The 27,959-nt window shown below is 36.1% G+C and overlaps 1 protein-coding gene across 1 annotated transcript in view; it reads right to left on the bottom strand.

Annotated features, from left to right (window-relative positions):
- The window catches only part of LOC121418706 (dyslexia-associated protein KIAA0319-like protein), a 66,680-nt gene that overhangs the window by 15,001 nt on the left and 23,720 nt on the right, over positions 1-27,959 (bottom strand). The window contains exons 4-19 of the mRNA XM_041612768.1: positions 23,647-23,808; positions 22,489-22,635; positions 20,150-20,176; positions 16,760-16,839; positions 15,302-15,398; positions 14,470-14,676; positions 9,854-10,050; positions 8,442-8,622; positions 7,062-7,200; positions 6,296-6,360; positions 5,869-6,023; positions 5,047-5,170; positions 4,267-4,399; positions 2,944-3,092; positions 740-891; positions 267-405 (exon numbers count right to left, since the gene is read on the bottom strand). Of these exons, the coding sequence (XP_041468702.1) occupies positions 267-405; positions 740-891; positions 2,944-3,092; positions 4,267-4,399; positions 5,047-5,170; positions 5,869-6,023; positions 6,296-6,360; positions 7,062-7,200; positions 8,442-8,622; positions 9,854-10,050; positions 14,470-14,676; positions 15,302-15,398; positions 16,760-16,839; positions 20,150-20,176; positions 22,489-22,635; positions 23,647-23,808 (2,154 nt within the window). The remainder of the gene's footprint in view (positions 1-266; positions 406-739; positions 892-2,943; positions 3,093-4,266; positions 4,400-5,046; positions 5,171-5,868; positions 6,024-6,295; positions 6,361-7,061; positions 7,201-8,441; positions 8,623-9,853; positions 10,051-14,469; positions 14,677-15,301; positions 15,399-16,759; positions 16,840-20,149; positions 20,177-22,488; positions 22,636-23,646; positions 23,809-27,959) is intronic.

The raw sequence follows: 27,959 nt of genomic DNA on the forward strand, positions 1-27,959 counted from the left end.
CATCATTATTTAGTTATCAATATTTCAAAATTTGTTGTTTGATTAAAATATGTCAGAACTGCCTTGAATTAAATTTTGAATTATATGATAATATATTCACATTGAGGTTATTGCTCATTCCAACAATTTCATCTTAAACACTATAAACTCTAGGTGAGTTTTCCATAAACAGTTGTGTCAGTGATTTTCCCTGACTACTTTACTCTCAGCCAATCAGATGCAAGGATTTGAGTAGCTTATAACAATGAGATGCCTAGGTGACATACCTTCCTTGACTGTGATGACAGTCGTATCTGTGCCATACGCACCCTTGGCATCAGAGACATTGAGAGTGAATTTATACTGCCCTGGAACAAGGTCTACCATTCGAAGGATTGGTTCGTGATTAGAGTTTCCAACAACCACCTAGATGAAACAGAACAAGGTGAGAATTGAGCATTGAATCATCATCATCATCGTCATTATCATCATCGCCATCATCATCGTCATCATCATCATTATCATCATCATCATCATCATCACCATCATCATCCTCCTCCTTCCTCCTCATCATCATCATCACCACCACCACCACCACCATCATCATCACCACCACCATCATCATCACCATCATTATCCTCATCATCATCATCATCCTCATCATCCTCATCATCATCACCCTCATCATCCTCATCATCATCATAATCTTAATAATCATCACCATCATCCTCACCACCACCTCCATCATCCTCCTCCTTACCCCTGCAGCAGGACTTTGATTACTCCTCGTCCAAAGATAAGAAACTATTCCCTTATCATCTGAGGATTGCGATCCATCAACCTCTAACGATGTTGAAGGGAGGATTAGCTCTTGATCGGGTCCAATCCTAGCAACAGGTGGCTGATTTCTCTCTGATTAAGCATAAAAAATAACAAAATGGTAACTAAGTTATACCTAAGATTCGCACTTTAATACATATCAGAACTGGATTAATGATTTTGAAATAGAGGGGGCGCAGATAGAAAATTGGAAAATAGAGGGGGGCACAGGTGAGAATTTTGATTTAGCCATGTTAATCTGTATGTGCAATGGGCAATTCTTAAAATTATGAGGCATGTATCTTTTGCACCCCCACCACTGACTGCATAACAAGAGCTTGTTTAATAGGTGTAGTGGGAGAAAAGATTCCTTCTTGGCTACAAAGTAATTGACCATTATAAAAGAGAAGCATGCTTTGCTCTCATTACCATAATGTGAACACTTGGCAGAATCACACAGCAACATCAAACCAAGTAAAATGATTAAGAGCATCTGAACCCCCCCCTTTTCCTTTGTTTCTCTCTCTATTTCTCTATACCATCTATATCCCAGACAGGCCAATTCTCACGCATTAGGCATGAGACTCTCCCCCAAATCTCTTTCTCACAAATGTACCACAGCTTATTCTCATTTATATTACACACAATGTCTGGTGATCTCACATCGAGTCGAGTCATAATAATACATAATAATACATATAATTTATATAGCGTCTTTTCCATTTTGATTAAATGCTCAAGGCGCTTAAGAGAGTAAGACATAAAAGTAAAGAGAACTAAGAGAAGTACAAAAAAAAGGGCAAATTTAAAAATGAGGAAAAATGACTGTCTTCAAACCTAGTACCTGCTGGTGAACAAAAGCGATTTTAGGTTGTCCTTAAAGGATGTTGCAGAGTTTGAGTTCTTCAGCTCCTGTGGTAGTGAATTCCACAGGGCTGGTCCGGCATGAGCAAAGGCTCGATCGCCCCAGGATTTTTTAGATAGTGGGATATGCAAGAGACTAGATTGGGATGATCGCAGTGTGCGTGCAGGTTGATAGTGGTGTATAAGAGATTTGTTGTAATAGGGTGCGGATCCATTGATGATATGATGAAAAGTAGAATTTTGAAAACTATGCGATCCTTTATGGGCAACCAATAGAGGTCTTTAAGAACAGGAGTGATGTGATAGCGTTTATTTGACAGAGAAACAATGCGAACTGCTGAATTCTGAAGTTTTTGAAGTCGGGTAATTTTGGAGTTAGGTATATTAAAGAGAAGACTATTACCGAAATCAAGACGTGAGGAAATGAGTGAGTGCACAAGTTTCTCTGTTGCAGAACGAGTTAAATATTTTCGAATGAAACCAATGTTGCGCAATTGATAGCGGACAGATTTACAAATACTTGTGACCTGATTTGACATTGACATTTGGGAATCAAAAATGACACCAAGATTGCGGCATGAATCAGAGAGAGGAACAGGATTACCGGCAATGAAGATGGAGTCTATGTTAAGTTTACTTAATTGAGATTTGGAGCCAAAAAGCATGAACTCACATTTACTGTGGTTTAGTTGCAGTGAGTTTGATTTCATCCAGGTGTCAATGGCAGAAATGCAATTTTCCAAAATGCGCAAAGCTTGGGAAGCTTGAGTTTGGTCCGGTGGAAAAGAGACAAAAACCTGTATATCATCGGCATATATATGGTAATGAACAGGGTAATTTTGAAAAATATGCCGAAGACCGAGTAGGTAAATTGAAAATAAGGTCGGTCCGCCTACAGAGCCCTGTGGTACTCCACAACATAATGACTGTGAGGAGGATGTGAAACCGTCAAGAACGACAGACTGTGAATGGTATGATAGGTAAGATCTAAACCATTCAAGAGCCTGGTCCTGGATACCTAAGCTTGCAAGAGTATTGAGAAGTATCTTGTGATCTACAGTATCGAAGGCCGAAGACAGATCTAATAGAGTCATGGTTCCCTTCCTAACATCTCACACATTGTTGGTCTTTGAACAAGGCATCTCTGATATTCCATTCATATATTTACCTCTCTTTACAGTAAAAGTGACCTGTACTCTATATTTCACTCACTCTCTCATTCTTTCCCTCTCTGTCTCTCTTTCCCCTTCTCTCTCTTCAATTTTCTATTCATATCTTTACCTCTCTTTACAGTAACAGTGACCTGCGCGCTGTCCGATACACCCTGACCATCTTGGACGGTCAAGCTAAAGACGTAAGCTCCTTCACCAAGTCCAGACACATCTACCGTTGCTTGGTCAGGGTTGGTCAATACAGCATCACTCGGACCACTGTGTAGATGGAGAATATAGATTAAAATGACATCATTGGGGACAGTTTTTTTTATACATCACCTGGGCTCTACTTATGGTACAGCAGCGGGTAATACAGACTTGATTTGTTATTAACAAGCATGTATGCCTCTTTCTTTGATCTATTAATTCACCTACTAAGATGTCTTGTACAGTGAATATTTTGACAAGAAACAGGTCATTCCTCACTTGTTGCCATTGACCTACACCTTGAAGCTTGTTTACTAAACTCAAGATAATGGATACTGAACCATTAGACAAATTCATTACAGGAATCTTGATTATGTTTGGCTGCTGAGTACCGGTACTATTTCCCTGAAAGTTACCAGAATAGCAAAAATTACCATTATCACAATTTCTTTATGGCACGGGGCCCTTATCATTTATACCCTACTCCCATTGAGGCATGTGGTATCAGAGAGAAGTGTCAACTCTTTATTTGGCAAATGGATTTAATAATGATGTTATAAACCTAGAATATATCTTATTACCTAACTTGTACCCAATGATAGGATTCTATGCCTTGATCATCTGTACTACCACTCCCGCCCAGAGAGGTGGTATTGGAGGGTAACATAAGCTCCTTATTAGGCCCAGCACCCCCACTCCCAAGTTATATAGGGGTAAAAAAAATATAAGCCTCAGAATATGTCTTACCTAACTTGTTCCCAATGATAGGATTCTATGCCTTGATCATCTGTACTACCACTCCCGTCCAGAGAGGTGGTATCAGAGGGTAACATAAGCTCCTTATTAGGCCCAGCACCCCCACTCCCAAGTTATATAGGGGTAAAAAAATATAAACCTCAGAATATGTCTTACCTAACTTGTTCCCAATGATAGGATTCTATGCCTTGATCATCTGTACTACCACTCCCGTCCAGAGAGGTGGTATCGGAGGGTAACATAAGCTCCTTATTAGGCCCAGCACCCCCACTCCCAAGTCATATAGGGGTAAAAAAAATATAAGCCTCAGAATATGTCTTACCTAACTTGTTCCCAATGATAGGATTCTATGCCTTGATCATCTGTACTACCACTCCCGTCCAGAGAGGTGGTATCAGAGGGTAACATAAGCTCCTTATTAGGCCCAGCACCCCCACTCCCAAGTTATATAGGGGTAAAAAAATATAAACCTCAGAATATGTCTTACCTAACTTGTTCCCAATGATAGGATTCTATGCCTTGATCATCTGTACTACCACTCCCGTCCAGAGAGGTGGTATCGGAAGGTAACATAAGCTCCTTATCAGGTCCAGCATCCGCAGAAGGAGGGGTATTGTGTTCTGAGGAAAACAATCGATAAAGTTCAGATCAAATACTGTGATGGAGAACCAATGATCTTCAAATTTTTAAAATCCAACACCAAAAATTTAACACTGTACTTGGAACCCCACAGCAAACTCCCTTGTTTTCAGTGTTCAAGCTTTCACGAAAAGATGCACCAATGTATACTCATGAAGAAAAATAATACAGCAGACTCCAATTAAGCCGACGTTCCAGATTTCTGTGTTCCAAAAGACTGTCCTAATGCAGATTCACATGTACATGATAACACTCAAAGATTTTTTTTTTAAATAGAATTGGTTACAAAATGAGATTGCTGTGCCTCATTGGTTGTATTCTGATAATTAAACCTAGGTTTAGCCTTGGTCTAAATACAATTTCAAACACATTTCTGTGGAATGCTTGCGTCATAATATTTCTTCCAAATTCATGGCAATTATAATGTACAAATTAATTAATTAAAATTCATATCTCTTGTATTTTTGTACTCTTCACAATTCACGACTCAACTAATCCGTTGAGGTGCGGGAGGATAAGAATAATTTTCAATTGGAGAATCAGGTGAAAACTGGCACTGCATTAAAGTGTGGTCTAAGTCAACCCATGTTTCACTAAACCATGGCTATCAAATAAAAAGTTTACTGACCTGGTTTGACAATCACGGTAGCTGTATCAGAATCCTTTTGATCTTTAGCATCAGTGACAGTCAACTTGAAGACATACGTTCCCTCTTCTAGCCCAGTAAGGTGAAGTATCTTGGATGAAGATCCCTACATTTTTGAAAAGGCAACGATATAATTTAATCACATATATGGCAGTGATGATGTCACCAATTACATGTAAAAGGATTATTACTCAGATGTTGTGTAAGAAGAAGTGGCAATGAAGCAATTATTATAATCAATAATACTATTATTATTACTATTATCATTATTACTATTATCATGATTACCATCATCATCATTATTATTATTATATTATTTAAAAACATAACTGGAAGTCAATGGTCTAAGAGATATAATCAATTATACAATGAATGATAATCAAAAGTTGTTGTAGAAAACACTGATTTCACAAGAAAGTCTGATAAAAGCACAATGTAGGTCGCAAACACAGATAAGCACATGTGGGACAGTGCATTATCATTACTTTGAAAAATACTTGACATCTGACTGAATCCCATGCTTATTTCACTAATTACACAATAATTACGTGATTTTTTCCAGAATCCTTTGGCACACATTTTGTTTCCATACAGCAAACAGACACTTGGGTGGTCATTTTATTGGATTCGTTACCACAACTGTCATTCATCTCGACTTAGCCTAACTATAAAGTCAATGGCCAACCATGAATCAATCGTAATAAGTGTCACTAATTACAATCACGAGGTGATTGTACAGCGAATCTTCTTAGATGTTACAGGCAAGGGTAAGGTGACAGATTTCATAAAAACAGGGATCCTTACTGTCATATCAGCCACTCTATCAGTCATCTTGGTCCACTCATAGCTGGTAATACCGTGATCATCACTGCTCTTGGAACCGTTGAGTGTTGTGAAGTCTACAGGAAGCTTGATCTCGACATCAGGACCAGCTTGGGCATGAGGTTTATAATCCTCCTCTAGATATTCAATATTCAGAAATAATTAATTATGATGATACAATCGCTAACATTCAAATTTTATACAGCTTTCAATGGAAAGAGATCTCTAATTTCTTTACAGGATATATCATTATCCAGCTTGAAAATAAACATATATGTACTACATATGGTTTCTTAATAGGAGGGGTTTCTTTAGTGTTTCCAATTCAGTTATTCATCCATAACATTAATAGTTGACCCAAAATATTATATCTAGGGATAAAGAAAAAGAGGAGAAATGATATAAATACCTTCTTTAACAGTGACATTTGCTATGGTAGAATTAGAAGCTCCATCGTAATCTGTAACAGTCAACCTGCAGACAGACACAAAGAGAATATTGTTATAAACAATAATATCTTGCTCTCTCTTACAAAATATTCATGTCTTCTTTAGGATTCATAGTTTTCATCATTATTGAATATTTGTTTAGTGTAGTATCATAAAGATTCCACAAAAAAACATTGATATACATGTACAATATTACCCTGCCATTCAAATGTAACACCAATTTGAAGTTAATTTGTAACAACAAACTCATAATGAACCAAATAATCAACAGACAATAAAACATGGAGAAAAGTATGGTACATACAAGGACAGTCTGATCTTTAGACAAACTAAGTTACCTCACTTGGATAGACTAAGTGATGATTGGAGCAGATGACAACTGATAGTAAACCAAATACAGTCATCAACAGTGTTGTTTAAAGATCTTGGAATAAGACTATATCAAACACTAGATCGAATGATGATTGGGGCAAATGATGATCATTCCAAACTAAAAGTAGACTAAATACATGAATCCAAAGTGTTGTTTGGAGATTGAATATTAGACCAAGTGGTCCTATACCAAGAGGAAATTATTCATCACTTATAGTAGACCCAATACATACAGCTGTAATGTTGTTTGACGATTTGGGATTAGACCAACTGACACTAGCCCAAGTAGCATTAGACCAAGTGGCACTCAAAAAAGTAGTATTGGACCAAGTGGATATAAACCTCAACACCTACCTGATGAGATAAACACCCGGTTTGAGATCGGTCAATTCTAAGGTATCTTGGTCACCACTGATCTCATGGTCATTCAACGGTCCTTTGACTTGATTCCAACTGTAACTTGCTATCCTGTCATCATCATCGTCGGTACTTCCTGCACACAGGAAATATAATCAGACATAATGCACAATGAAATACTGTCAATGATATATCAGTGGCATGACACTTGCTCCAGTCTGAATATGTTAAAGGACATAGGATCAGAGTTAGGATTGTAATAGAGTTTCTGGTTCAAAATAATGTGAAGATAAGGATGATGATGATCCACAGCATTCATATTGCGCCACATATCTGTAAAAAAACATTCATAGGTGCAGGCTCATCCAATAAGTTAATCACTACACATCTGCCGAAATAAGTGAGTTTTGAGAGATGGTTTAAAGAGTTCTAAGCTGTCAATTGCACGAAGTGAAGAGGGGAGGGAGTTCCAAAGGAGCAATATTAGGTGTGTGATGGGTACATGAAGAGTGACACCAGTACCAGATGAGCGCAAGCCAGGGCGTACACGGTGTTGTTCTATAAGGGAGGTCACGTATCCTGGAGCTAAACCATGCACAGCCTTGAAGGTAAGGAGGATTTTGAATTCGATCTTGTAATGAATTGGGTTCATTTAGTTTTGGAGATAGATTTTATGTGTTGCTTATAACATGCAGAATTTAAATCAGGGCGATTGTTGCAGGAGCAAATGTAACAGAACCAATATGTCAAGGGTTGGCAAAAACATAGCCATAACTCAACTAGATGAATTTCTCAACTGCATGGAATCTGAATTGTTTCTGCCATTGCCAGACCAAGAGTTTATTTAAAGCACAGCTAATATAACATAATGACCTTCCTGACCTTTGACAATTGACCCCCAAATAAAAGCACCATTGTCATCCCACTTGTGCGTACATGAGCCGAGGTTAAAGATGAACCCTCAATTATTACGAGAATGAGATATTTGAATGTATGATATGACCTCTGTAACCTTTGACCTCATGACCTCCAAATCTATTAGGATCATTATCCCCTGGAAGGCAGCTCAAGCTAAAGCTAGGGGTAATAATAACAGTGTTCTTCAGAATAAATTATCTCTAAATAGATGATGCTATACATGTATAAATGCCTATAATCATTATTATTATCAACAATATCTAGGCGGGGGGGGGAGGGGAGTGGGAGGACCTCCTCAACGATTAGAATTTTGTAGACTATGTCAAAGGCAACCTGCATGCCAATTTTTGGCGAGATCCCGCGATTGACAGCAGAGATCTCAAGGAAGACTTTGGGAAGCCCCCACCCCGGGCCATATGCTCTCCCACAATACCCCGGCCTAGATAGGGTTAAACCTACCAGATCCATCCAATATGGTGGCCGAGTTTGGTAGCAGCACCACCTGCATGGCTGGCTGGATGACCGCTACCGGGGACTGATTGATTCTAGGCGGGGGAATGACCGTCACATTGACCTGACCTGTACCAAATGACCTTGACCCCTCCACGGAAACCTTGAACTGGTAAAAACCAGCTATCAACTATGGGAAGAGAAAGAAAGGGGGGGGGGTAGATATTGGAATTTAAAATCACAATTCAAAATCACATTATTGCAGGTCGTGTATTTCATGATACATGCCCACAAACATTCATTAGAGCTCTTGCAGTTCAACTAATTTACTTTTTTTTATAGGTTATTAGCATGTGTTGCGAGCGAGAATTTTGAAAAAAAAAGTATTCAATTGAACAATGAATCCAAAGGGCAGGGAAGAACAAGGATTAATCCACAGATCTACAAGTCTCATCTCAAACATATGATGTAAAATGTATTATTTGAAGATAAATTACTAGTATGTTTTTGTATTTATTTGACAATTTTAATAAGCATTTTCAAAATAAATTGGGTACCTTCCAGTCTATTCTTGTTTCACCTACTCTCTATATTGTATTGAAGTATAGCCTATATTGTGTATTCATTCATATAGGCCTACACTTTCACCAGTCTTCACAGTAAAATATTGGTATTTGTAATGAATCGAGCTTTTTGTTGGGGTATACTAATGAGAGATTTTATCCACATGTAATATTTTCTTTAATAATCTCATATCATTTTATTCTCATCCGGGGGGGGGGGGGGCACTTACATTGACGAGTGGATACCATGCGCGACCCCAAAAACATGTAAAAAGGATGTCTTTTTCAAGATAGGGCATGTTACGTATGTAACATAATAAGGGTGTCAAAAAACACTAAAATAATGAAAAAAAGGTATCTATTTTCGCTAAGAAAGCTATGTGTTTAGGGTTAAATTTGCGAGGGTATAAAAAATTAAGACTAAAATGTTTTATAAAGGATGTACTTTTTGCCCTAACAAACAACACAACGTGTTTAGAGTACGATTTGCGTGAGGTGTGGGAGGTGGGGCCGTACTAAACTCAATGATGTAGTAAGTAAAGCTAAACCGACAACCGACGTCTGTGACATAATTAAAATATTGCTATACTTGTTTAGGAGTTCAATTTAGGGAATACTTGCCAAGGGTATTGTTTTGCTTCCAATACTTGTTAAGGGTAGGGTTTCACACGCCAATACTTGTTAAGGGGTGCATTTTCAGAATATGGAAAATACGGTGTTTAGGGTGCTTTTCAAGACCCATGGTCGCGCATTGTATCCACAAGTAGATGGAAGTGCCCCCCCCCCCAGGATTCTCATATATTTGATTGCGATTGTGAATGATGAAAACAAGCATGGAAAAAATAAAAAGTCGGTCACCCGTGAGATGGTAACTTGTGGTTCGGCTGGATCATCTGAAGACATCTGTGCAGAGCTGCCCTCTGGCTGAGTGACCACCTGATACTGGTAGGTGTAAGGTTGATCGTCAGGGAGGACAAAGGCGTGAAGAGTCACGCTGGTCTCCTCTGGCAGCTGAAGGAATTTACTCTCGCCCAGTGAAACGGTCAGCTGAACAACTGTGTGTGGAATAATTTTGTAGTCTCAAAATCAAATAAAGATTGAATATGACAGGGTCAAATCACTAAATGATTGAATATTAGTGTCAAAATCACTGTAAGATTGAATATTACAGTGTCAAAATGACTGAAAGATTTAATGTTACAGTGTCTAAATCACTAAAAGATTGAATATTACAATGTAAACATCACTGTATGAATGAACACTACAGTGTCAAATCACTGTAAGATTGAATATTGCAGTGTCAAAATGACTGAAAGATTTAATGTTACAGTGTCTAAATCACTAAAAGATTGAATATTACAATGTAAACATCACTGTATGAATGAACACTACAGTGTCAAATCACTGTAAGATTGAATATTGCAGTGTCAAAATCACTGAATAAGTCTGTCTCGACCTCACACTCTAGCAAATATTCCAATTTTCTGAAGGGATATGCTCTCACTAATTGACACTTTCAGCCAAAGTACTCAAGTGGAAGAAGATCAGTTTGTATGATCTGTATCAATTAGGTTTATAAACTAAAAAATGCCCTGACAAACAAATGCACAAAAGTTGTATACATTTCCATGACTAGACAATCAATGTGTCATTTGATGCAGGGCCTACACAGGTACCAATTTCATAATACTAGGAAAAGCAGATATATAATTACGTCATTTTGAAAATATCTTAAAATTAAAACTACATGTATTTGCAATGACTTTCCCCCCAAAAATTCCCTGACGATTATTAAAGAATTCAATCATTTGACTTGGACAAGGTTCTGTGGAAAACATGCATTGTACTTAAATTATTTTCAAGGGGTTAAGATGGTTTGAATGAAAATGATATCAATATCTCCATTTTACATATAACTGATAATTCATGGGACTCACTCCATTCTTGTACAAACATGGACAGCGGGATATTGTATTTTACTGGGTAATAGTCTGATTCTATGATATTCAAGGACATTACAAAAAATGTTATCTTTAATGATTCTGACAATTACAAAAACTTCTACAAATAAATTTACATGTATACTTGTGGTAAATACCCCAATGTGTAATGATTTTAAAATTGTTTTGATATGTACTGGTATATCTATCGGCATTATGTTAATTGTGCTTATAAATAGCTACATTATGAAGAAAATAAAATAATTTGGCCTGACCAACTATATATTTTATAACAAAACAGAGGTATAATCATACACCATAACAATATATTGCAATAGATGTGATCACTATTGTCTGACTTATTATTTTTTTTTTGATGACAGCATGCCACAAATTAATTAACCGGGGATGTAGTCGAGGCCACATTTTACCAGCCTTGGCCTTGGCTGAGTCAGGTGTACAAAATCTATGGGAGAAGGTTTCCTCCAGCGGCCTCACAACTAGGGAGTACCGGCATCATCTACATCCATGTCATTCACATTTTATTCTACCACTGCTACTGTATATATATATATATATATATTGTCGTTATTGTGTAAAATATACAAGATAAACTTATAATTTTATCACCATTGATTAGGCAGACTTATAATTTACAACTGCCATCTAGTAATACCGATGTTTTTAGTTGCAAAACCACAGCTGTATGCTATTATAACCCATACATGCACATCTGCAAAAACATACAGTAGAGTTGAAACTTGCGACTCAGCCCAAATGAAATACATGTATACAGCACAAGGAAATAATGCAAAAGAGTATAGGATTTCTTTTTTTAATTTGCTTTTTTGCATAAAAAGAAATGGCACAAAAATCATAGAATACTCTCTTACTGCACAGAGAATGCATGCACGAGCACATTTAGTCTGCAGGCCCAGACCCTGATTGAAATTTTTTCATCAATTAGGTCTTGACTTTAAAAAGACTAACACAAATACAACTTGCTGTTTCAATCAAGAGGAACCTTCTGCAGCAGTCAAGGGCAGGAATGTTAGGCTGCATATTCAGACCACTTTCCCTGGGTAAACGGTTTGCATAGCAAAATACAATACTTTGTACATATACATGCATATTATGATTATACTTCATAACTTGAAATGTTTTATCTCAAGATATTTCTTGAGGAATATATGACATTTTAATTGCATGTCCACTTATTTTTATGTATTTCAATATTAGAACATATAGCAGCATGCAAATGATGATTTTCCTAAGTATGGTAAATATCATAACCATATCTATAAAAGACATACTACATGATTAAAGAGGTGGCATGCATGTAAACTGGGTGAATACTATTCCTTTCTTTATAGCACAAACTCCTGAATTAGACAATTTTTTCAGTGATTTTGACTAGGCCTGATTTTGGCTGAAAATTGTCAAATGCAACAGATATCGTTGCATCTGACTGGCCAAGAAAAAAATAAATTGAGATGTTTCAGATTATGCTACACCAGCAAAGGACTTCTTCTTTCTCAATTCTAGACACATCAAAGGTGGGTTCACAAAGTTTTAAGTGCAACGTAGAATCAAAATTAATTTTCATTAGGTGCAGTATTTTACGCATCACTGCACTGGTAAGATCATGCGCACAGAACGCACACTACTGCATATCTACTATTTGATCTGGGTCCCGTAACACAAAGGTTAGCGATTAATCGTATACTTGATTTTTCACGATTGACTGTACATTGTAGTCAATGCAATCATTCGTAGAAAAATGTTCTACGATCATGGCTAAGCTTTGTGTTACGGGCCCCCATGTGTCATTTTTGGTGTTCAAGCATGAAAGTCACAATTAACTTGTTGTAAAACATCGCCCGGATATTCTTACAGAAGTATCTAGTGTTCAGAGAGTACAGGAAAAGTACTCTGTCCGTATTCAAGGAGCAAACCAATTTATAGATTGATTGCTAGAGAATTGTTTGGAAATTAATAGAGAATCATTTGAGATTTGTTTGAGAATTTCTTGAGAATCATTTGAGGGTCGGTGCATGCAAGTGCAATAGGTACCTTAATACCCAAACAAACAAAGTCCACATACTCAGTCACTTTTCCGAACACTTTTGGAAACAAACCTTACCAAGATGACAGATAAGCCCTTGAAACACTTGAGAAAAAAATAAAAACAGACTTTGGAAGCGTAAAAGTGCCACCCCCCAGATGTTCAGGTAATCATTGTGGAAGTTGATATCTTATAGTGAAAGATCAGATGATGAGATCTTAGATCTCATCATGAAGACATCCCTTCCATTTAAACCAACAAAAGTAAAAACAAGTGGATTGCCTCTGGCAGTCTTGCCTGCATTATGCGATTTGATATACATGCAGTAGCAGTGCTGACTTTGAAAATGACTATAGAATAATCATTCACAAAAAACACCATTCATACAATGATAAAATACTATGTTAATTGACCCTACACGACAAATGACCTTGATAGCGTGAACGAAGACTTGTGCAAGACGATCAGTGATACTGTACTTCATTACTTTTATGTCTATATTTCACAAACTAGATCCACAAACTTTCAAAAGTTATGATGGCAATTTAACAAATACCCCCAACATGGCCAAAGTTCATTGACCTTTGTAATGTGACCTGAAACTTACACAAGATGTTCACTGATACTTGATTACCCCTATGTCCAAATTTCATGAACTAGATCCACATACTTTCAGTGATATGACAATTAAAAAAACTTAACCTTGGTTAAGATATCGTTTTGATTCCCCCAACATCATCTAAGTTCATTGATCATGAATGACATTTGACCTTGGTCATGTGATCTGAAACTCACAACTTATGTCCAAGTTTCATGAACCAGATCCATAAATTTTCAAAGTTTTGATGGAAATCAACAAATACTCCCCCCCACAAGGCCAAAGTTAATTGACCCTAAATGACCTTTGTCATGTGACCTCAAACTCTGGCAGGGTGTTCGGTAATACTTGATAACCATTATGACCAAATTTCATGAACTTGGCCAGTATACTTCTATTAAAGTTGTGACGACATTTCAAAAACTTAACCTTTGATTAAGATCTTATGTTGACGCTGCCGCGGCCATCGCCAAAGCACGCTTAGTCTCACTTTGCTATACAGGCGAGACAATAATCATACACTTTTAATTTTTCATGGGAAAAAAATTGCATTGACCCTTATACACAAAATCATGTTTTTTTGAGCAATTTGGGGTCAGACATGCACTTACAAAATGTTGCACTATTTCGGAACTGCATACTCAGTCATCGAAAATTTTGTCTCAAAAAATGTGCAAGACTTGAAAGTAGTAAGTCAGCAACCAGTGCGTACAAAAAAGTTTGTGTGGCGGCGTAGTCACAAAATTCATTGACGATGGTCAATTTGACATCCCCCCTCCCCCATTGAACATCTGGGTGGCAGTTTTACGCTTCTATAACCGACACTCAAAATAAAGGCTCAACGTCTACATGCAAAGAGAATGAAACTCACAGGGGTGCGTTCCCCCGCTACCTAAGGTAGTAGAAGTAGTAGAAGTGGCAGCTAGCAGAGGAGATGAAAGAGGTGGTGCTGTTGTCGAACGGGGGGCGGTGGTGGGGTTTTGATCATGCAACAAGGGGGTGGTATCAGGGATATGTTTGTTACCATCGGATGTGTTCACTGTCGTTTCTACGACACCGCTTGATTTAACCTCAGTGCCTGTAAAAAGACAAGCATACAGGAAGTGGAAATTTATCAAAAACCTCAAATTGGAAATGTGATGAAAACATCAAACTTTGTTTCTATGCCTATTCACCATATTCATATTTCTTCGGGAGTGTAGGTTCATTCTCTCACTATTCCTAATACATCAACCATGGCCCTGGGAAGCAGGGGTGCAGAAGCACCCCCTAGATATAGGTAGCACCCCTAGGAATTTGGTTCAGTGTGAAAAAATTGAAAAATTAAACCAAAATGACCTTCATTTTCTTTTTAGTGAACACCCCCTCCCTTTTTTTGCTTGTCAAATTTCTCAGGACCAAAACGACCTTCATTTTACAGCAAAAAAAACCCCTTTTATGCTAGTCGAATTCTCAAGAACAAAAGGACCTTCATTTTATAGCAAAACTTTTTTTTTGCTTTAAAATTATTTCAGGACCCCTAGTAAAAATTGTTCCCAGGGCCCTGACATCGACCTTATTCAGAAAAAGGCAACGATGATATGAAAAAAAATATATTGGAAGCTTTTTTATGGATAGCAAAGGCTTTAAAAAAAATCAAAATGTGTTAAAATGAAAAACTTTATTAAACAAAACATACGGTGAAAGAGACTGTAAATACCTACCATTGCTTGAATCACTGCCATCCTTCTTAGCAGGCATCTCCACCACAGAGGGGGTTATCAGTCCACTGGTACTAACTTCACCCGTTTGGAGTGGTGTCTTTTGGAAAAAAAAAGAATAAAGAATAATGAATCCATTATTATATTTTATTTACATATCACAAATATTTGCAACTGTCAGAAGACATCTTAGGGCCCAGTCTTACAAATAGTTATGATTGATCCGATCAGCCTAAACTATAGAAATCCATTTTTCTACAGGAAATAATCACAACGTCCTTTGTAAACAAAGAGAAACACATTGAATTTGCAAGAAAATGATGAGGTATAAACATCCAATCGAGAAAATATTTGGAATATGCATGCGGTTTAGATGTTGACGTTGTTGGCTTTCCATACTTGTGGTTGATTGGATCAATCTTAACTCTTAGTAAGACAGGACCCAGATGTCCATAAGAGAATCATGTTTTAAAGGGGGAGCGAACTGACAAACACAGTGTGTGTTTCTCTGTGAATAATGTATAGCTTTAAGCAGGACTCCACACTAACACTTTTTTCTACTTGTCCAACCTTTTCATGATGGACCAGTAGATACCCAGATTTTTAACTTTTTACTGGTCTGTACCTAAAATTTACTGGTCAACCAAATAAATAAAAACATTAAAAATTATTATGCTGTCTTATATTGATTTTATCCCCCCCCCCCATACAAATAAATAGTACACACAACATACTTCATGAGAGCAGTTTCTCAATTTTGGAGAGCCATTTTTATAATTTACAAAAAAAGGAGAAAAGATCATTTGTATCAGCTTGATATATTTTAATGGTCACGTCGGACCAGTAAATCTGTGTATTTCTGAAAAGGTCCTGGCCCAACAGCAATTTTTACTGGTCTTGGACCATCAGACCAGTGCTATTGTTGCGTGCTGCTTTAATAATGAAATTCACACAAGAAAGTGTTTTATCAACATAACAAATTTAAATGTAAAAGCAATTCCCCTGTAAAAAAAAGAAATATAAAACACCTATCATATGTACACTGTACATGTGTCAAGTTAATCAGAATTTGAAAAAAAATGTACAAGTAATCATTGGAATAACATTTTTGAACATGTACAAAAAGATGTTTTCTATTTTGTCAAAGTTAAACTAACTTAATTTTCTGTACTTTTTCATCAATGCCCACCTTCAGGAGCAACCTAAACACAAACCTGTATAAAAAAAGAGCACTTTTTGACAGACATAAGTATAAGTAATGTATTCATTTAGCTATATTCATTGTTAAATTTGAATGTACATGTTTACATTTTTTTCCCTTTCTCTAATTTTCTCTTAAAGCTACTTGAGCATCTAATTACAATGGGTAGTGTGCTACATAAATCATATGCATTATATGCCAAGAGTTTCAGATTTCAATATAATTAAGCCCCTTTCAAACAATAATCAAATGATACTTACAGTGTTATCGATAGCAAGAGTAGGTCTTTTCGTCTCTGCAGATAAAGGATGTTGAGTTGTGGGTAAATCTCGTAAAGAATCTGTGAATTGAATACAAATCATACTGCAGGTTAAAATTACATTAAAAACTATGTAAAATGACACTATACTCAGCACTGTTAATTTGTAAGAAGTGATGGTATGCATGTGAATATGTATACCGTCTGTAATAATAAACAAAGCACCAGTCACGAACGAAACAAATGCGGAGAGGGGTAATGTCATTGTTTTTACTTCAGTATTCAATAAATTTGTTAAATGCATTTGTACATGTACACATGTATGTATTACAGATGTACACATACTATAAAGCATTCATCAATGGTTTCTAGATACTAAGCCAGTGATATGCAATTTTAACAAGTGACCACTGAATTTATGTTTATTGGCCAAAAAATAAATGAATTCAATTCAATTCAATTTCTTCAAATCAGTGTACATGTATAGTCACAGCATTCTCAGCAAATAAGCCACTACTCAAATGTACGCTGAAAAAGATAAAATGTGATCCAACATGCAAAGATATCATTAGGGAAAAGGGAAGTTTACCCTGACAATTATTTGTCAGTATTAATAGAAGCAGAACAATCAGAGAAATACATTGGTGAAAGTTCTATGAAAATCCCTAAAAAATGGTTTTATGAATTTAAAAAGTTTTAATTCTGTTACGTCAAAGATGAACAGCTCTTTCATACAAGAATGTTTTGTGAAAGGATAAAGAAAGAATAAATAAATTTGATCAAAATATTGAACAAAATGAATTTTCATCAAATGTTTACTTTTATCTCTCAAAATAAACTTATAATCAAGATGAACTTCCCTTTAAATTATGTGAATAGTGCAAGCATTTACCAAGCAAGCAAAGGCTAGTATGAACATGAAGCATCATCATTCACTATTGCTAGAAATGAAAGTGACATGTAAACATTATAACATGCATTGTAATGGAATACATGTTATGAATCCAATGCCAGCATTGGCCCATAATTGGAAAATCATGACATAAAGTACTATAACCTTTCTTTTTTATTCATCCATTTTTTTTCTTGAGGGGGGGGGGGGGCAAGGTGTTAGTTAACAATCACTTTAAGGTACTGTCTCTGAATATTACCATTCAATTCAAAGTCTACATGCACATCAACATTTAAACTGTCTCCTGTATTTGTCTCTACATGTATGGTATAGACCATGATTTAATTAAAACTCACAGAGACAAAGGATAATAACAGTTGATAAAAAAAAGATCTCTGCCTTTTTTAGGGGGTACATAGGTGCATGTTCCTGTAATACATTCTAACAATGGATTCTACATCAGGGAAACCAAGTTAATGGTCTTTATGGACAGGTGAACCCACTATACAGGTGGTCACTACAGCAGGGTTTACTACAATGTGTACATCCAATCTGAGGTGATGCATTTGCACTTCCATTCCACCCCCCTCCCCCCTGCTTTCATGTGTGAATAATACTCAATGATGAGATTCAAAAGTTATTTTTGACTGCTTATAGGTTGATAATCTTGAGATTTCAAGCAGGAGTCTGGGGATTTAAATCTGGAGATTTAAAGCATGGGTAAGCTAAACCTCTGTCTATGGCAAATCCGATTGGTTTTAATGTTGGCGTGCATGGTTTTCTATAGAGGTTGTGAGAGCATAGAATAGTGCTACAAACTTCCAATACAAAACAAGATCAACTGTGCAAATCATCATTTCCATTAGAAAGTCCAAATAAACACAAATCACGTCAGACTAATATCAAATCCAAAAGTGGAATGCCCCCTGACAGTCTTGTCTGCATTATGCCAGTCAATATAGCAGCAGAGTTGATGTTGTGACACTGAAATATCAAACATCGTATCATTTCAGCTTTCTACCATTTGAATTTAATCAAATTTGCAAAACTTATGGAAAGTGCTGCAAACCCCCAAACTTCCAATGCAGTAAAAGTGCAAATCCTAAGTCTAAAAAAGAAATGAAAAGTTACATCAAACACTCCAGACCAAATTGAAATACTATTAGAATATGAAGAAAAATATACTGTATGAAAAGAAAATTTACATTCTTTTGTCATTCTATTCTCTTCATATGACTCAGACTTAGTACCAGACCTATTGACACATTTCTACAGTTTCACACTACAGACACACTGACACGGTAAATGGATGAGGGGGGTACCTAAAACAAAGTATCTTTGAATATTCATTCCATATTCATTAAACTTGGATTTCCATTAAAAAAAAGGTAATAAGTAAATAAATTTACAATAAAAATAGGAATAAATACACAAAAATCATTAATACATTAGTACATAAATGACAATTACAGCTTACAGGGGGGGGGGGGAAAGGGGGTCTACATGTAGAGGTTAATAGCACATGCAGCAATGGTAGTGCTCACATAAATGTATATTTTGGGACATTTATAGTATACATGTAGGTCTTGATAAATCTTTGCATGATTATTCAATCCATGACTGTATGCACCGTAGGAGCAGCAGGCAGCAGCACCCCCCCCCCCCCCAAATTAAAGTTAACTTGTCAAAATTCAGGGGTGCAACTGCCCACTGCTCCCTATGGTACACATGCCAAATTTTGAAAGTTAAACTTTTTAAATGAAAATTTCACAAAATTCACCAAGTATACACAAAATCCTTAAATTTCACATTAGTAGAAACAAAAGTGCCTCAAAACAAGCTTGATCGCTTTTGTTCTATTGCTTTTTAGTTCCAAATTTTTGTATACGTCTTGCCCGCCCCCCCAAAAAAAAAAATGCGTATGGCCATGATTTGTTCTTACATAAGAAAAATTAACACAAATAAAACCCTTGTAAAAACTGAGCATATGTCAAGCATCACACTGGGCTCACATAATTTTCCACTTCTAACGTATACAAGATAAAATGAAAATTTCTCCTGGCACTGGGAGTGTATCTCTGAAGACATTCCAAATGAAAAGGAGAAATGAATATCACATTAATTCTGAACAGTTTTGAAGCTTATAAGAACTACATTTTATAATGAGAAATATGTCAAGAAAACAAGGGACATGAAGAAAGGTACATGTAATTTGAGCAAACATGGGCACACAGTGGCACAGAGCCCAATTCAAAGTCCCATTACAAATTTGCAGCAAAAACAAAGTGATGGATATTCACTTATTTCACTACCACCCATCCCTCTCCCCCCCCCCCCCAACCATCCCATCTCTCTCAGCAAATCATGTACTATGTATTATCCTTCATGCAATGGTGCAAAAGAAGTATAAAGCAAATTCCAAAAAAGGAATCAAAGCAAAGTAGAAAGCACTGATTTTTGTTAAAGTATCATGCGAACACGGACAGTTATCATCATTACCTTCACGCTTTCTTTGAAAATGTGCAGCTAGAATTATGAAACGAGGAAACATATATAAAGAAACAATACTATAATGACAGTACTCTACACACAGTTCAAGACAAATATATATTGCATAATCAAATGTCTTCAGATACATGTAAGAACATGCCATCATGCGAAACTATCCCAGTATTTCTAAATCAATTTTGGTTTACTTTTTTCAATTTTTTGTACCAGGTATATATAATATAACATACAATTTTCAACTCACTGTGCTGGCATTGTAAGTAAAATGTGACTGCAGTAATGTGTGCCAGAAATCTCATCCAAATAAGGGCAATAATTTTTTTTTTAATACAAGAAACAAGAGCTTATCATTTTGAAATGATATTTGAAAGTGCCAAGATACAAAATGATGACACAAATTTACTGTGAGTGAAAATGTATGGTACATGTACATGGGCTTTTGGTCTTCATAATTATACATTTTCAACCGATCATAGAATTTTAGTGGGGGGGGACCATGTGGTATACGGTGTTTTACATATAGCGCCAAAAGTGTATAATTGCTATCCAACCAGTTCTAGTAGACTACAAGTTAAGATACCAGATAGCAGATATCATAAAGCTGTTCGCATAATACAAGCGCCTTTACAAATTACTGGTGATCCTTTCATAGGTGCCAATTCAACAACAATGAAAATCTTGTAGGTATCATTTACCACAAGGAAGGATCATCAGTCATTTGTAAAGTCACTAGTGACTTAAAGGTCAAGTCCACCCCAGCAAAATGTTGATTTGAATAAGTAGAGAAAAATCAAACTAGCATAACACTGAAAATTTCATCAAAATCGGATGTAAAATAAGTTATGGCATTTTAGAGTTAAGCTTATATTTCACAAAACAATGATATGCACAATGAGTCACTCGATGATGTCCATCACTCACTACATGTATTTATTTTGTTTTTTATTGTTTGAATTATACAATATTTCATTTTTTACAGATTTGACCATCGGAACCGACTTGACTGAACCATAGAGTATTAACCAATGCTAATTCTACATGTTCAGAGAGCAATAAATCTGTGTTTCACTTGACAATGAGGAGAAAGTTCGAATATTTCATACCTCATATAATAAAATACAAAAGAAATAGTGAGTGGATGACATCATCAGTCTCCTCATTTGCATACCGACCAGGATGTGCATATAACTGTTTTGTGAAATTAAGCGAAACTTTAAAATGTCATAACTTTCTTATTCTACATCCGATTCTGATGAAATTTTCAGTGTTATGCATGTTGGAATTTTCTCTTTTTATTCAAATCAATTTTTTGTCTGGGTGGACTTGTCCTTTACTAACAACAGCTTTATGAAACACCCACCTGGTATTCAGATAGTCAGATTGACACCTTTTCTCATATTTCATCTCATGATCATTTTGTCTATCACTTGACCTGCGTCCAGTTATTACATTATTACTTACAATAACAAATTTGCAATATCAGTTTAAAACTACTGAAATCCGCTAATCTGATTGGCTGAAAGTAAATTTGTCATAGAAATTGTGCATTTGTTATCATAACTAGTCTTTATGAAACGGGACCTAGGTGAGTATGAAAGAACTAGCAAAGCCTATTAAACTGAAAGCGGCAACTGGGCGATTTCAAGTTCAGTGTTGACCTTTCGGTGCTGGTGTTAGGTCAATATTTACATGGGCATAGCACCAAACATAAAATGAAGTTAGTCCTGAAAAGTCACTTACTACATGTATGTGTTGAGCTGTCAATATTGTGATATCTGGATTATTTGTGTTAACTCAGAATAGGTATTGAGAAATGCAATCCAAATTGCGCTTCCAACACCGACAAAGGACTTGAAATCACCCAATGGAATATGTAACAATAAGGCCAAATAGTTTTGAGACAAAATTATCATTGATCAGACTGTGTGGGAAGAAACCAAATATGCATTGCATTGGACAAATTGGGATAAATTATCAAAGTGGCCAATCACCAAAGTTTGTAAACTTGGGAAGCATTTCAACATATTTCATCCAAAAAGTTATCAGATCCAACAACTTTCCTCGGCTTAAATGACTGAGAAACATTGCTACATGGTAACTGTCAGATAAAACAGACGTTGTTGGACAAAACATTGGACAATGCTATTACAAACAATATGTGCTTTATCCGAGTTACCATAGTAACAGTGCTTCACAGTCAATCAAAACCAAGGAGAGTTGTCGGATCTGATGACTCTTCGGATGAAAAATACTGATGACATGCTACCTAGGTTTACATTTTGGAATATTTGAAGGTGTGGCCTGCGGGTATACCAAAGGCGTATCCGTACCTGATGCACATATGCCATTGTCGTAAAGATCAAGTCCAAAGCAGAATTCTCCTTGTTCGCAATCACCATCACTGTAACAGAGCTTGAGATTGCCAAGGTCCTCTGGCTGAGGTGGAGAGGTCTGTGATCTGCTGTCGAGTCCAGTATCTAGGTACATGTAGATAAAACAAATAATTTGGTTGATCCTGTTCATATACACTGCATCCCACAAAAAAATAAACCTATTTTTAGAGATAGATTTCACAATAAATTATTTAATATGTGTTACTTTAAATTTGACACTTATAAAAAGAGGGAAGTCTCTTCTTTAATTTAAGAAAAACCAAAACAAGGCAACAGCAATTTTGTGTCTCGCCCACTTAAGAAAATAACCAGAAATATTGTGATTTGCGAGGGCAAGCAACAGAATCATATAGAAACTTCATTGTGAAATGATTGGGATGGAATAACACTTGTCATAAGAGCCTTGCACGTAAACTTTAAAGTTGACCTGAAAATGACCTTTGACCTTACCATGTGATCTCCCACTGCAGCATACCATGCAGTTCCCCCAAGTCCATCCACCATCCAAGTTTGGTTGGAAAGTGACTTACGGTTGCAGAGTTAGTTGTCATAAGAGTCTTGCATGTAAACTTTAACGTTGACCTGAAAATGACCTTTGACCTTACCATGTGACCTCCGACTACAGCATAACATGCAGGTCCCCCAAGTCCATCTACCATCCAAGTTTGGTTGAAAAGTAAATTATGGTTGTGGAGTTATGTGTCATTTGTGACAGACGGACGACATTTGGATCCCTAAGTCTCGCCTTCACCTCTGGTGGGCGAGACAATCATATCAGCAAGTTATTTTTCTGGTTATTTGCAATAATATTAAATTTGAAATGACTTTCCACAGGAAGCTACTAAAAAAATCACATAATATCATACCTGATTACTGTACATAGGTTTTAAAAGTTAAAGTTGATCAGAAGTCTCTAAAAGGCACATAACAATGCAGCATAATTAGCCTGGTGTTTTAATAGCAGAGAAGCTATTCTGCACACTGCCCATAAAGGAATAAATTCCTGCCAGGCATCCATTTTATACCTCACCTGGGTTGAGTGCAGCACAATACAGATAAATGTCTTGCATATTTGGAGGCTTGAGTATTACTTACATGTACTTTCATCATAGACACATTCCCCGTACAAATCTCTAGAGAAGCCGGCCTGGCACTGGCAGGTATTCCTTTCGTACGTCGGGTCTCTCCGACACACTTCATTGTATTGGCAGTCATTGAATCCTGGAATACACTGCCCACTGGATGTTGTTTCATGATCTAGTTTGACAAGAAAACAAATACGTCAGAACAGGGAACCTGGTTTACCTATTCTTAAGAAGCAAAGATAATGGTGATGGTGATTTAAACAGTGATGATGATGTTGATGATTATGGTGGTGGTGATGATGATGATGATGATGATGATCACGCTGATCATGATAATGGTGATTATGAAATTAATCATCATGATCATGATAATGGTGATTGGGATGATCATGATGATATTGAAAGTGGTGATGACGATGATGATGGTGACGATGATGATGGTGATGATGATGATAATGATGATCATGATCATGGTGACAATCATGACGATGATGGTGATGATGATCATTGATCATTTTCATGATAGTGAAAGGGAGTTTACAATGATGCTTTATACTGCAAGTGCAAATCAAATTTTACATCATAGTAAAGAATACATCCTGTTCATCGAAGCATAAACATGCCATACAAATATGGTATCGATTTACTTGGGATAATATACTATTTCAGATCATGTATATTTCTCCATAAATTAGTGAATTGTGAGGTGTACAAGTTTTTTTTCGTCTCACAAGATATGTGTAATACTATACTAATATGCACAATTTCATAACAAAATGCACTGTTTAACAGGTGTGCAATATACATGCAACATACAGGAAATCTCAGCATATTTCACCTTTCAGTGTTAATTATGATAATGGTTCTTCAAAAGAAAATATCAAAAGTATTGATCATGTGTCAAAAATATTGATCAAATGTAGTACATGAGCATTAGGCCTACATGAATTAAAATGTTCAAAGAAATATGGTGGCCACAGTTCACTATTAATTGGTAGGAATGCATTATAATAAACCCATGAGGTATCAGAAATATACACACTTGGTATTAATACTGCAAGAATATATTTCTACCATTCCTAGATTGCAATTTACCATTTTGTTACAGGAAATAATGTAATTTATTATTAATATCATTTTATCTATTCTAAATTCTCACTCAATCATGAATGTTGACGAGACTTTAAAAATCAAGTCCATTCCAGAAAAATGTTGATTTGAATCAAATTAGAGAAAAATCAAACTAGCATAATGAGCAAAATTTCATCTAAATCTGATGTAAAATATGAAAGAAAGTTATGACATTTTTAAGTTTTACTTATTTTTCACAAAACAGCGATATGCACAACTCAGTGACATGCAAATGAGCAGACGATGATGTTCCTCACTCACTATTTTGGGTTTTTTTATTGTTTGAATTATACAAAATATATATTTTTAAACAGATTTGACAATACACATGTAGGACTAACTTGATTGAACCATATTGAACAATGCGGATTCCACATGTTCAGGGAGGAATTAATCGTTGTTTCACTTGACAATGAAGAGAAAATTAGAATATATCACATAATACAAATACAAAAGCAATAGTGAGTGGATGATGTCATCAGTCTCATTTGCATATTGACCAGGATGTGCATAACTGTTTTGAGACATTAAACAAAACTTTGAAATGTCATAACTTCCTCCTTTAAAATCTGATTTTTATGGAATTTTCAGTGTTATGCTTGCTGTCTTGGATTTTTTGCTTTTTATTCAAATCAACTTTTTGTTGGGGTAGACTTGTCCTTAAAGGTCAAGTCAACCTCAGAAAAATGTTGATTTGAATCAATAGACAAAAATCAGACAAGCACAATACTGAAAATTTCATCAAAATCAGATGTAAAATAAGAAAGTTATGACATTTTTAAGTTTCGCCTATTTTCAACAAAATAGTTATATGAACGAGCCAGTTACATCCAAATGAGAGAGCTGATGATGTCACTCACTCACTATTTCTTTTGCTTTTTATTGTTTGACTTATACAATATTTCAATTTTTACGAGTTTGATGATAAGGACCTCCTTGCCTGAAGCACAAAATGTTAAAACAATGGAATTCCATGTGTTCAGGGAGGAATGAAACTTCATTTCACATGACAATGATGAGAAAATAAAAATATTTCATATTTCATATAAAAAAATACAAAAGAAATAGAGTGAGTGATGTCATCAGTTCCCTCATTTGCATACCGACCGAGATATGCATATAACTGTTATATGAAAAGAAGCAAAACTTTAAAATGTCATAACTTTCTTACTTTACATCCGATTTTAATGAAATGTTCAGTGAACTATGCTTGTTGAATTTTTCTCTTTTTATTCAAATCAAGTTTTTGTTTGGGTGGACTTGTCCTTTCAAGTAGGCTACAGGTGCATGTACATGCATGTCAGGTATGTTTTATGGTTCAGTTCGATGTAAATGTAGACATGAATTTATGTTCAGTGCATGTTCATGAATGATATACACATACATGTACATGCACCGACCTACATTACATATACTTTACAGTATGTACAAGAAGGAGTCTGATCACTCGGGCACAGGTATAGATTGATTGAAAGCTATCAATCTGTATCAAATATTACGAAGTACATAATCGTGGTAGACCAATGTTTGGGGATATCATATTACATGGAACATATGGCCACCTCTCTCTCTCTCTGTATCTCTGTCTTTCTACATGAAATTCACACATTCGTCTTTCTCACACCATGGATACATGTAGGTCCATGCTCATACTGTTTTTTTTTTCTTTTCTCTTCCTCTCTCTCTCTGTCTTTCTCTCTGTATCTCAAATTCTATATCTCTCTCTCCTCTCACACAGCTGTGCTCGATCTCAGGTTTTAGGGACTCCAGCTGTCTGCGCACACAGAGTGTGGGATTGCAAATTAAACTCAAGAGTGCTGGTACAGGTACATTGTACAGTGCACATGTGGGCATAATACAGTCCGATGATTTCAATCTGTTATCAAAATGTCTGAATCAATGCAAATAAAACAGATTTTGCTTGATAATTATCTTGATCAAATATGATTTGGCATCCTGCTAATTGGAATATCAGTACCGATGCACAATCCTTGATTTGCCTGAATCACATTTTATTGGGGAAACAGAACAGTTTCCCATAGAAAACACAAGAAAATTTACATTTTTGTTGTTATTTGATCCCATCCCGTCCTGTTCCATACATGTAGCTGTATATAAACATCTAATATTAATCAAACAATGCATATTGCCCTTTTAATGACCAGTGTCTTTTCTCCATGTTTTCCTAAATTATTCGGTCTGCAAAACCACCATAAGCCTACACCACACACATGAACACTGTGACTGTGAACACATGCCAATGATAATTTGTCTACTTGCTATAAAAGCTCTGATGAATACAAGTACACCCAGGGGATTGAAATGAGCTGTTATGTTGACAAAGAGCTCAAAAGTTTTGTGTACAACTTGCTTGGAAAAAAATTGCAAGAAAACATGTCAACAGTTTCATGACAAAATGCTATATCATGAAAAACATCAAATTACTAAAATACATGCACATTAGTTTTTCTTTCAATCTTGTCAGAGTGCATCAGGGCTCGACACTAACATTTTTTCCTGGGGGTCCGGCCAGACGCAAAGATTTTGTACAAACTTTCGAGAAATTCAATTCTGGGCGACTGGAAAACATTTCCATTATGAGATCATGAAAGCATTAAAAATTAACTTCAAACAATCAACAATCATGCACCCACAATCACCCTGATGTACAGAGAAATCATGTTTCCATATTAAAGCTTTAATTAAATCAGCAATAAGTTTTGAAATTTCACCTGAAACAATTTTAAAACATATGCGGAACAATTGTGCAATAATCTGTGGTGTTGGCGACTTTATCTCCATTTTGTTTCCCTTTCTGACTTTATCCATAAGATAATACATTTCTACAAAGGTAGTACTGTATGAGTTCATTCTGGAAGATATCAAAGTCCTCAGTTTGCTGAAAATCTCAAAGGGCAGATTCTTTGTTTCAAAAGGCCCTGTCACATCGTTCCGTGCGAGCCTTGCAGGTGATTGCCCGCAACTCACCCGCAACAAAATTTTGAGTATGTTCAAAACTTTTCTATGTGCAAATCAGACTTACATGTACTTCTGCGGGCAACTTTGTGTGAGATGCAAGCGAGATACTGCCAATGCTGGCAACCTGCATGTGACAAGCAGGTCGCCATGAAAGTCACCCACAAGTCACACGCAAGGCTTGCACGGAACGTTGTGACAGAGCCTTAAAAGCTT

The sequence above is a fragment of the Lytechinus variegatus genome, chromosome 1, assembly GCF_018143015.1.
Source record: "Lytechinus variegatus isolate NC3 chromosome 1, Lvar_3.0, whole genome shotgun sequence".
NCBI lineage: Eukaryota > Metazoa > Echinodermata > Echinoidea > Temnopleuroida > Toxopneustidae > Lytechinus > Lytechinus variegatus.